At 34.3% G+C, this 12,526-nt stretch overlaps 1 protein-coding gene across 1 annotated transcript in view; it reads right to left on the minus strand.

The window, feature by feature from the left end:
* MEIOB (meiosis specific with OB-fold) overlaps nucleotides 1-12,526 on the minus strand; it is a 46,850-nt gene that overhangs the window by 11,160 nt on the left and 23,164 nt on the right. The window contains exons 7-9 of the mRNA XM_031945821.1: nucleotides 7,073-7,173; nucleotides 5,424-5,476; nucleotides 5,232-5,327 (exon numbers count right to left, since the gene is read on the minus strand). Of these exons, the coding sequence (XP_031801681.1) occupies nucleotides 5,232-5,327; nucleotides 5,424-5,476; nucleotides 7,073-7,173 (250 nt within the window). The remainder of the gene's footprint in view (nucleotides 1-5,231; nucleotides 5,328-5,423; nucleotides 5,477-7,072; nucleotides 7,174-12,526) is intronic.

Raw genomic sequence — 12,526 nt, forward strand, 5'->3', positions numbered from 1 at the left:
AAATAATTATATTGGCGTGAATATAGGCCATACTTTCCATTCAAAATCAGGTTGGTGTAAAATCTCAGGGTGACCTAGAATTAAAGTTATTTAAAAAAATATATAACTATACAAATATATTTTCCTTTAAAGGAGATTTTTGTTTTTTGGGATAAAACATATATTTGAGGAGAGTGTGCATTTAGATTGGTATAATACATTTTAGTTGATACCTTTTGTTTTCATATTATTTACATTTCCCAATATATATCTCTCAGATTTTTCTCCCAGGGAGTACCTTATAATCCCTTATAACAAAGAATACAAAGAGGAAAAAAACCACTCTGAAATTCCCAAAAGGAAATAGGCTACTGCAACATGACTTTGTATGATATCAACCATGATAAAAGGTCAAGGAATATATCTAAGAGATGAGTCAGACATGAAGTATGGCAAATTTGATTATTTTTAAACACTTTTTAGTAAAAATTAATGCAAGAATAATAGACTATAGCTTTGAAAGTTTTTACTAATGAGAAATACAAAGATAGCATAAGTGGCATAGACCTCCTTCCCCTGACTCTGGCCCACAGCTGGCTAGCTCATCCCACATTCCTCCAGAAATAGAATTCTGTTTTCCTCCAATCAGCTCACAGAGCATCTTTAGATCTTTCAGTTAAGTGGTACAGAAGATAATGAAGCTAGAGCTGGAGTCAAAAGGATTTTAGCTCAAATTCTCAGAAATTTACTAGCAATGTGAACCTGGACAAAAAATATATATATATACTTACCCTTAAAAGGAGATATTCTACCTCCCAGGATGTTCATGGAGACAAAACAAGATAAAATTTGTAAAGCATTTTGGCTTTGTCTCAAGACAGTGATGTCAATGATGTCTCAAAGTCTAAATGAGGCTAAAGAACAGCAAACTCAGTTAGGACTTTAAATAGCTTGAGGATTCTGTTTCTTACAATTTTCTTCTAATAGTTACAGAATCTTCCTTCAAATCTATCAGATTTTAGTCAACTCTCTCAGCTGATTTAGCCTGAAGCAGTTGTTCTTACCAACTGAATATCCTCTCAACTCTCAGATTGATGACAGGAAAAGATAATGATAAATATTGAAGGGGATATGAAACATCAATGCATAGTTGGTGAAGTTGTGAAATGATCCATCTGGAGAACATTTTGGAGCTATGCCCAAAGGGCTATCAAACAGAATGCTCTGATCCAGCAGTGTGTCTACTGTATCTGTATTCCAAAGAGATCATAAAAAAAGGGAAAAGAATCCACATGTGCAAAAATGTTTGTAGTGATGTTTTTTGTGGAAAGTGAGTGGATACCCATCAATTGGGCTAGTCTTTACCACTATGACTTTTTCTTTCCTGGTAGGCAGTATGTCTTCTCATTCTTCTGATCTCTAACTTCTCATTTTTTCATCTCCTGTCACTTACATTTTCTAATTTAATGCTCAAATCAGTGCCAATTAGTGCATTAATGATACATCTTTACCTTGGATTAAAGTTTACCCTAAATCCTTATTCAATCAGGTTTAATAACACTTGGCATATACTAGTACTGGTAGTTCAAAATCCATTTGCATAAGGCTCTCCTCATTTATACAGACTGATTACTTAAGGCCCACCCCATGCCTTTACAAGGTGAGAAAGCTGGTGAGAGCTTGAGAGAAAAAAGATCCTGTTCTGGCTTCTAGCCTCAAGAAAGAAGACAAATCATTGTAGACTCTTCAGGTCCCAGAAAAGAAAGACTTTAAGAAAAACAGAAAAGACTTTAGTGAATTTGCCTTTGGATGAGATCTGAGCCTCTATTGGTTTAAGCTAAGTTATTCACTCTGTGTATATTGTTTGGTATATATTCTCCATGTAGACTTTCTTTGATCTCTATTTTGCATTTGATTTGGATAAATGGGTTTATTCACTACATGTGTTCATTCTACAATTGGTATTCGGGAAGGGAGTCAAGCCTTTGGAAGGAGGCATCCATTCTCTCTTTATATTTTAATAGTATTTTATTTTTCCAAATACATGCAAAAATAGTTTTTAACATTCCACCTTTGCAAAATCTTTTGTTCCAAATTTTCCTTCTCTTCTTTCCCTTGCCTTGCCTCTTCACAAGGCAGCAAGCAATCTGATTAAACATGTGCAATTCTTCTAAACATATTTCCATATTCATCATGCCATGCAAGAAAAATAAGATCAAAAGGGAAAAAACACGAGAAAGAAAAAACACAAGCAAGGAAACAAATAACAACAACAACAAAAATAATGTGAAAATACTATATTTTGGTCCATTTTCAATCTTAATAGTTCTCTCTCTGGATGCAGATGGTACTTTTCATCACAAGTCTATTAGAATTGCTTTGAATCACCTCATTATTGAAAAGAGCCAAGTCTATCAAAATTGATCATCACATAATCTTTTTATAGTACATAATGTTCTCTTGCTTCTGCTTACTTTACTTGGCTTTGGTTTATGCAAGTCTTTCTAGGCTTTTCTGAAATCAGCCTCATCATTTCTTGCAGAATAATACTATTCTATTACATTCATATTCCATAACTTATTTAGCCATTGCCCAACTGATGAGCATCCACTCAATTTTCAATTCCTTGCCACTACAAAAGGGGCTGCTACAAATATTTTTGCACATGTGAGTCCTTTTCCCTTTTTTATGATCTCTTTGGGATATAGACACTGCTGACTCAAAGAAATGCACAGTTTGATAGCCCTTTGGACATAGTTCCAAATTGCTCTCCAGATGAGTGGATCATTTCACAACTCCACAAACAATGCATTAGTGTCCCAGTTTTCTTATATCCCCTCCACCATTTATCATTATCTTTTCCTGTCATCTTAGCCAATCTGAGAGGTGAAAAGTTATCTTAATTGTACTTCTTTAATCAATAGTGATTTGGAGCATTTTAAAATATGATTGTAGATGGCTTTAATTTCTTCATTTGAACATTGTCTGTTCATATCCTTTGATCATTTATCAATTGGTATCCCTTCTCTTTTAAGGGATAATGATCACAACTTGATGGAGAACAACTTGAATCTAAAAATTATTTCTCCTAGACTCACAATATTTAAGAGAGCAGATAGATATAATTATAGCTTGGTACTCCCTCTATCTGAGGAGAACAGAATGACCAATTTCTGGTCCCAACCTTCTCCTTTCCCTTATGACAGGAATCAAAGTCTTCCTTGGGGAAAGATTGGGGTAGGAGACTTTAGAGATATCTATTACCTCCATAAGACTACATTTAGATACCTCCATGCAGAACACATGGGAACACTCTATGCATATAATTTTCCCATAGACTCCAAAAAGTTTGATTTATAGTTTTTCAGCTTTATTCTACAAATCTCTGAAAACAATCATGAAAAAAGTTATGAAATCATAAATGAACCAATAGACAATAATGCTTGTAGCCATTTCTTCATTTTCAATCAGTACTTGTGGTCTTTTACTACTTTCAAATAGGTGCTCCTCTCAATCTTCTCTCAAGTCCTTAGTACTGTCTCAAGCTACTTTTATATATATATGCAAGGTAGGTAATTCAGCAGAAAAGATTACTAGGCTTGGAATCAGAAAGATTCATCTTTTTGAGTAAAAATCTGGCCTCAGACACTTACTAGCTGTGTGATCCTGAGCAAGTCACTTACCCTGTTTGCCTCAATATTCTCATCTCCAAGGAAGGAAATGACAAATCACTCCCAGTATCTTTTCTAAGAAAATCCCAAATGAGGTCATGAAGAGTTGGACATGGCTGAAATGATTCAACAACAGAATCTTGCATAAAACTGGACTAATAATGTTAAACCACACTAATTTCTACTGTTTGGAAGAAAAGGCCAATCTTAATGCTACATTCACTTTAGAATAAGGGAACTGAATTGATTTAAAAATCAGAGTTGTCAAGCTCTTTTTGCCAGCAGAACACTGAACTGCTGCAAGAATTAAAATGTAATTGGGAAATGTTTAACAAGTACAATACAAATTAAATAATTTAATTTATGGTTTTCTAAACCAATGGCAGTCCATAAAGATAATTTCTATTTCACTTTGATAGGATTGGTTTAAATAATAATTCAGATTGGCCTTTTCTCTTAAATAGATTTATTTATTTAAATGGATCCCAATAATATTTTGTCATTGACAAATAGTCAATTAATATGGTTTGGGCTATTATTCTAGTTGTTTTTGTTTTTGTTTTTTTTAGCAAACATATATATATGATTGTGTGTGTTTATATATGTGTATGTGCATATATATTTATATACATATGTATAATGCACGTATATATGTGTACAAATATATATACATATACATATATATTCCCCAATAGTTCCTTGAGAGTTGGGATTGACTTTTGTCTTTTTATTTACAGTGCTGAGCACAGTACCTAAAACATAGTATATCCTTAAGAAATGATTATGAACTGATCAATTTAAAACATTCTAAGGCTTCTGTTGTTGTTGTTGGTTGTGTCCAATTCTTCATGACCCCATCTGGGATTTTCTCATCTAAAATACTGGAGAGGTTTGCTATTTTATAGCTCATTTTATAGATGAGGAATTGAGACAATCAGGATTAAATGACTTGTGAAGATCGCGTATTTTAAAATCAGCTGGAGTCAGGAATTCAGGTTAGGGGAAAATCATCAGTCTTTATTCTCAGTGAAGAAAGATCGGAGTGGAAGAGAATGGGCAATAGCAATGTGTGCAGCTGAGTCAAGAAGCTAGCTAGACCAGTAGCTAGGAGTATGGAACCCAGGCTCAGTCTCTCCCAGCTTCTCTTCCTGTCTCTCTTGGCCTCCACCCACCCAAATCGTCATTTCCTATACAACACATCAGGACTTGCACAGAGAGTGGGCAGGGACCATTCTTTATCCAATCATGTATATTAATAGAGTATAGCCCAATTACTATTTAGCCTCATGTACTTGGGACCTCAGTGCATCAACTCAAACCTCAGCCCATTACAATGACTTGCCCAGTGTCACACTATAAATATTTGAGACCAGATTTTAACTCAGGATGATGAGTTTTCTTCACTTCAGGTCTATCCACTGTGCCACTTAGCTGCTTCTAGTATTCTAGCATTAGACCTTATGGAAATGTTAAAATAATCAAAATGATCACATGTCTTTGACTCATTTTAAATGAAACTTCATTTATATCACTAGACCCTGCAAAAGGTGATTTTCAGAAAGGGATTTTAAAGATTTTTACCTGGATTAGCTGTAATAATGGTTTTTGAGATGACAGTTGCAATCATAGAGTTTCGAAATTTATCAAAATTTATTCTTAAATCTGCAGCAAATATTACTGTGTGGGGAAAAAAAGGCATTTTCTTATTATTTGTGTTTGTCTGATGGATTAAAACAACATAAAAATATTGAGTATAACTATTGAGTATTATACCTGTTTCTCGTGGAATCCAATTCTGTGCAAGTAGAATAGATTCATTATCCCAACTATAAAAAAGGAAATTAATAAAAGCATGAATATATTAGGAAAAACTAATAAAAACACTGTAGCGCTTTAGAGAATGTCAATTCTGATGAACTGCTCATCTTGTTAGTATGATTGTTAAAAGTTAATGCAGTTTTACTGAAACTAATATTTGCAGAATTATTCCTTACATTAATATTTTATTGTTATTATTACTCATTTTAGTCAAGTCTGACTCCTCATGACCCCTTTTGATGTTTTCTTAGTAAAGGTATTGTAATGTTTTGCCATTTCCTTCTCTAGCTCATTATATAAATAAGAAAACTGAAGCAAACAGGCTTTGGTTGATTGCTCAAGGTCATATACCTAGTAAGTGTCTGAAGTTAAATTTGAACTTAGCTGCTCCTGATTCTAGCATCAGCACTCTATCTACTGCATCACATTAGTATTTAGTCTAGAATATATTAAAGCTAAAAAAAAAAAACCCAAAAAACCCCCCACTTTCTCTACCCCCACAAATAACATGTGTAAAGGAAATTGCTCCACACTAAATTCATTCCCATTCTAATTTTTTTTTTTTATAGTAAACTACTGAATGTTCAAGTTATATCTAGCCTAGTATCTTATGATTTTCTCATGTATTTTGGGCAACTCATTTATCTATTGTATAAAATATTTAAGTCATACATTAGAAATCTATCTATCTATTTATTTATTCTAAAACCATGTCTTCTTTTGGCATTTTGTTTTAGTTGCTACTCTTCTAACTTGTCATTCCCTGAGTTAATGATGGGCAATTACTAACTCTTTCGGGCCATTAGACTCAAATGCCACTATGAATTAAATGGCAGAATAGAGCCTGGTAAGAGATAATGTACCTCCTCCGTACATGTCATGAGACTGGAGCCTACTACTACAGAATCTCTTAGCTCTTAATAATATTTTATACAGCTTTGGAATCGAATTTCTGACGGCTAATATTTGACATTATCTTTCTATGAACTTACTCTCATAACTTACTTTCAGAGAATGACAAGTTCTAAAGAAAATTGTATACCCTGTTAAAACACTTCACCAAACACTATTTTGTATAAACTATAATTCACTCGAAATGACTGTTTAAAATAATAACCAAAGTGTTTATTATTATTATTGTGTTTCAGCAGAAAGAATGGACTTAGAGGCAGAGAGTCTGGTTCAAATTCTGACTTTGTTTACTTCTTACTTATGTGATCTATGGTAAATCACCTAATTTCTTTTAATTTCAGTTTCCTCATCTATAAAATGAGTTTGGACTAAATGATCTCTAAGGTTCTTTCTAATTCTTGACTAAAACCTCAATATGAGACAGTTCCACAGAATGGACTCAAAGAAAAGTGTTATGGTACATATCTAAAGTAATAGTAAACATATGAGGATGTGAATGCTTTCAAGTTTTAAGGCATTATTTCACTTTCCTATGCCAACAATTAAAAAAAAAACTTTTATTATTATATATATTTTTTCTCTTGATGAGTTTAAGTACTTCTTAGTAATATATAGTATTAGAATAACAAAATAGATTTTATTTTTTTATTTTATGTTTTCATGCAGGGTTCAAAACAGAAAAAGGAATGTACCATAGCATTGCAAAAGAAGACTCTGTTTCATCATATAGCTTTACTTCACACCTTTGACCCTTTCTTCTGTCTGAGGTTGTAAAATATTTTGGCTCTCCAATCTTAACAAAATAAAGAAAACCATTACACTTCATCCATAATCAAAATCGATACTTAAACACTTGATTGACTGAAACATGAAAGGGTTTTGTAATAAAATACCAAAATGAAAACATTAAGACTAATAAGTAGTATTTTGTAATGATAAGGTTTTGATTAAAAATAGGTGGCATGATAAGATATTTCAAATTTTGTATGCTTTATACATTACTTGCACAGACATTATCTTATTTGGTTCTCACAACAAACTAACTGTGATATAAAGCAGACATTATTGTTTTCATAATGCAGATGAAGTTAAAGAGTTAGAGAGAATGATTTGCCTAGGGGACTCAAAGATAGATCTAACTTCAAGTCCAGTGCTCTTTCTATTATATTACCTACAAGGTTCTGTTTTAGGCCTCCTCAATTCTTTCTCCTTTCTATCTCTTAGTGATTGTATCACTACTTTGCCATCATTCATCACCTCTATGTAAATGACTCCCAAACTTTTATAAGTAGCTCCAACCTCTTCCCAGACCCCTCATTTTATACCAGCTTATTGCTAGACATCTCTAACTGGATAGCTTGCTGACATATCCAATTTAACATATCTACAACTCATCTATCCACTAAAACTCACTCCTATTCAAACTGAGACCTATTGAAGATCTTAGCTTAAAAAGGCCAAGGTCTTCCAGGGCCATCTCTAGTCATCTCAATCTATATCTGACCATTGGACCTAGATGGCTCTGGAGGGGAAAGTGACGTAGGTGACCTTGCACAGCCCTTCCTCACTACAGTCCAATTCACTTGCATGTCATGATATCACCTTCTTAATGTCATGGTCCTCTTCAAGAATGAAGGACAAAGAACAACTCCTATTCCCATTTTGCATATACAGATTGCTCTGGAAGAATATATGTGAATTGAGAGGTTAGTATCAGACAGATGCTAAAGCAGTGATAGAACCAGATGAAGGATATCTACAGATTACAGCATCATTCAGTTCATAAAGATATTACAGCATCATTCAGTTCATAAAGATAGTCTCAATAAGAATAAGGGACAAGGGAAACAAAGTCTCAAAGAGTATATCAGATAGTAAGAGCAGAAAGAAAGAAACATGTCAAGGAAACATATGTCAGCAAGCCAACAACTTCAATGGACACAAATCCAGAAACTTTTTCTTTGCTGCTATTAGATAGAATAATAGGGAACCAAATGCATCAATTTATCTTTATATATTCACAAGTACTGTGGGTAGGTCCAGGAGGAATGGTAAAGACAACATTAGGTAAGAAAGCTTGATGCCCTCTGAAAAAGGGAGAATTTTCCTGACAGGCAATGGCATTTTGTAGGAGACCATTCTTCATTTTTTTTTTATCTGATTAAATCAACTTAAACTTTTTAGTGTAAAAAGTCAGCTATTTGTATTGAGTTAGTTTGGTGACTCCATTTTAAAACCTTATTTAAAACTTTGAGTACTTAGTGGCTAGCCTGAATAAAGGCTGAGAAACACTTACTAATCCCATCTCCCATGATATTGTAATAAGGGAGATGACTCTAAACCGGTTTCTCATATTTATATGAACGAATCAAAATACTTTTGCCCTTATATGGAAGTTGCTTATTGCTGTCTATAAAAATGTGCAGCTTGAATGAAGGCTGGCCAGGTTACTGCTTGGCATGCTAAATAAAACCATTTAAACTTTCTTTACCTGAGTTTGTCCTTTTAATCAGAGCAAGGCCTGAACCAGAATTTCTTTTAACATTGGTCTCAGGATTCCTTTACACTCTTAAAAATAATTGAAGACTCAAGACTTTTTGGTTACATAGGTTATAGCTATTAATATTTACCATAAAAGACAATTTAAATATCTTAGTGTAAAACAGTTTTCACCTCATAGACCTGCCTCTTCCCAAAGGATTCCCCAGGAATACCTGGGCCACACTTTAAGAATTCTTGGATTAAATAAAAACTTTAATAGAATTGATGTCTTATTAGCCTGCATTTTTGCAGGAGAATTTAAGGTCACATTTAGGAGAGAAAAATAAATAACATATTAATGTTCCCAGGTTTAACTGGGATGTGAATATGAGTCATAGAGATTTTGTGGCATATCCTAGCCAGAGAGTCTTTGTTGAAAACATAAGCTAAGAGACTGGCACAAAATGGCAACTCTCTCCCACAACTGTTCTAACAAGGATCCAGGAAAAGTGCCAGACCAAGTAGCACTTAAGGAAATCAAAGAGAAATCACAGTGGTCTGTCTTTGCAATCCAGATTAGTATAAGGATATAGCTACTGTGGTTACTGGAGATTAGTTCTAACCAGACTCGTCCATTCAGACTTTCTAGAAGGTAGATGGAAACTAGGACCTATGCCTATTCACTGGACCTGTGAGTATGGAGAAAGGGTAATCTGGCAGCTTTGTTATTCTGATTTAGGAGCAGGGCCCTAGATCTAATGAATGAAGACTGGGGCATGTTGCTATATTATAAGACAGGGAGAAAGAAGAAGAGAGATTCTTCAACTATGTTGCTCTGATTCTGTAGCAAATTTTCAAAACTATCAGCACAGATCAAAGATGAGGGCTATATCTACAGTTGTATACCTGGGTAGGAAGTGCAAAGCAAGATAATATATAGCTTTGTCTCTCTGATCCCAAAGCAGAGTCAAAGAACAGAGGCTAGGCCTGCAGCTGTGTATGGGGCAGGAAGCATGGATCAAGGATGAGTCTGCAGTTCTATCATTCTGAACCTGAGGAGCTTTTCAATTAATTGATAGAAGCTGAAGATGCTTGAGCAGCTATTTACTGGAGCTTCAACAAAGGGCAAGTCTACAATGGTATTACCAGATCCAAACCTGTGTCAGAAGCCTGAAAAGATTAGACTGGAAGGACAGTCATTATACCATTCCCTAGATATTATTGGTTAGGCAATGCCAAAAGTTTGCAGCTCGGCTGGCTCCAGTCATCCCTAAGATCATTGAAGAACATAGCATTTAATAATCAGAGAAAGTAGCATTACAATCTCTAGATTATACAAATCGGGACTAAACAAGGCCCCAACATTCCCTATAAAAGTAAGTAGAACTTGATTCAGACACAAAGCATCAATTCAGGAAGTAAGGCTAAAAGAAAGTATAAACAAACCAAAAAAGTATAAATAAAAAGATAAAGTCACCTCTAACAGCTCAGCAATTACCCACAAAAGCCACTGAGGGGAGATGTAGCTCACCTGATTTAAAATGAGAGACAGGGATATATTAAAAAAATATATGATTGCATTATAAATGAATTAGAGGAGCAAAAAAGAAAATACCTATCAGAATTATGGATGGAAGAAAGTTCATGTAAAAAAAGGGAGACAGAGAGGATTACAGAAGGAAAAAAATAATTTTGTGTACACAGAATTCTAAATTTTTTTATACAGTCAAAAAATAAAGTTAAATAGTTAAAATTAAAAGGGAAATCATTAATGGGGGAAATTTTTTTGCAGGAAGTTTCTGATAAAGGTCTTGTATCTCAAATATAAAAGAAACTGATTTAAATTTACAAAAACAAGAGCCATTCTCAACAGATAAATGATCAAATATTATGAACAGTTTTCAAAAGAAGAAATCTAAGGTATCAACAACCATATAAAATGCTCCAAAATATTGCTAATTAGAAAAATGATAATTAGAGCAACCCTAAGTTGCTTTACCGACTAACCTAAGGTTACAACCTATCTGTTTGGCAAAGATGACCCAAAAATGATAAGGACAAATACTGAAGAAGTCATGAGAAAATACGCTATTCATGCACTGTTGGTGGAGCTATGAATTGATCCAGTTAAATGATCTAGTTTCTATTCTGGAAAACAGTTTGGAATTATGCCCCTAAAATCACTAAACTGTCAATACCCTTTGTCTCAGTGATTTACTAGGCCTGTACTTTAAAGATATCAAAAAGAGGAAAAGGACCTACACATACAAAATTATGTTTGAAGTTCAAAGAACTGAAAAAATTCGTCTTTACCTGAAAAATGAAAAATACAATGGGTCTGGCATTGATTTATTGCTTTACAGATTAACTAAACTTAAGAAAGTGATGGAGAAAATGTTGAAAACACAGATTAAACTTAAAAGTTTTTTTGTCAAACATTACTGCCATAATTTTGCTTACTTTTAGATTTTTGAATTATTTACCTGGGAAATGGGGGGATAACAGAGAGATAATAGCAAAGAATGTTTTTGGCATAAGAAAGAATAAGCAACTACTTTTCCCCTCTTATACAGTGAACTCCTGATCTCATGATAAGAAGTCCTGTAGTAGGAGAAAATGATATGCTATAGCAATCTCATCTAGTTTCCTTTCTTCTATTTTAGTTTTGAACTTCTAGGTTGCCATGTATATGATGGTGTAGTGGCCAGTGACCAGGACCACATGGAGAGATGCAGAAACTACAACCTATATTACCCTGAAAATACAGCATCCAAAGATACCTCACAGACAGAGAATATCCTGATTGCTAAGACCACTAGCTATTGTGGATCCTATTGCACTGGTGCAACAAAGGAGGAGTCTGATTTCCTTCACAGTATTCCCTGCTTTCCCATATATCCACTCATGGTCCAAAAATGAGATATAGAATTCTCTTTTCAAATTTCTTTTCCATTAGTGTGTTATCAAAAGTCCCCTCAGCCGTACTTGGATATCTGGAAGGATAATCAGAAGTGGATTGGAAGACAGGTAGATGCAGATGTTTTCATAGGAGCACTTGATCTAGTTCCTTCCTTCCACCCATTCTATGCACAATAATTACAAGATCACAACTTTTAACATCTGAGTCCTGTGAATGCAGGTGACTACAATGAAAGAGAAAGAGCCCAGATGAGGTGGGTTATTTATGATCTGTGGATTTAATAGTTTAATATTTTGAGCAAAGTTCCATTATATCTCCTAGATTCATTTCACACTTGGCTAGCAGGAATTTTTCCAAGTGGTTCAAAGCCACAACCAAAGCTTGGACTGTTTGGGGGAAGGAGAGGAGAATAGGAGAAGCATTTGCAGTTGACTGCCATCTGGTGGCCAATAGAATAACTTTTTAGGGAAACTCCCTTTCATGAACTAGAGAGAAACTGAAGATGTCACTGTATTGGTGATGGACTAGAACACTATCTAGAGGACAACATGGGTATCTTACTCTCTTACCATAAAACAGAATGATTGCTGTCTTGCAATAGACTTAAGAAATCATTTTAGGGAAGCCAACCACTTCTGATGAATGAAGGCAACTCATGTCACAAGTATTTCTCTAAAAAACTGTACTCAGATACTCATTTCAAGGCAGAACGTACTCACACTAGGTAAGAAAGATGAAAATTTCC

This window comes from Sarcophilus harrisii, chromosome 1 (genome assembly GCF_902635505.1).
Source record: "Sarcophilus harrisii chromosome 1, mSarHar1.11, whole genome shotgun sequence".
In the NCBI taxonomy this organism is placed as follows: Eukaryota; Metazoa; Chordata; class Mammalia; order Dasyuromorphia; family Dasyuridae; genus Sarcophilus; species Sarcophilus harrisii.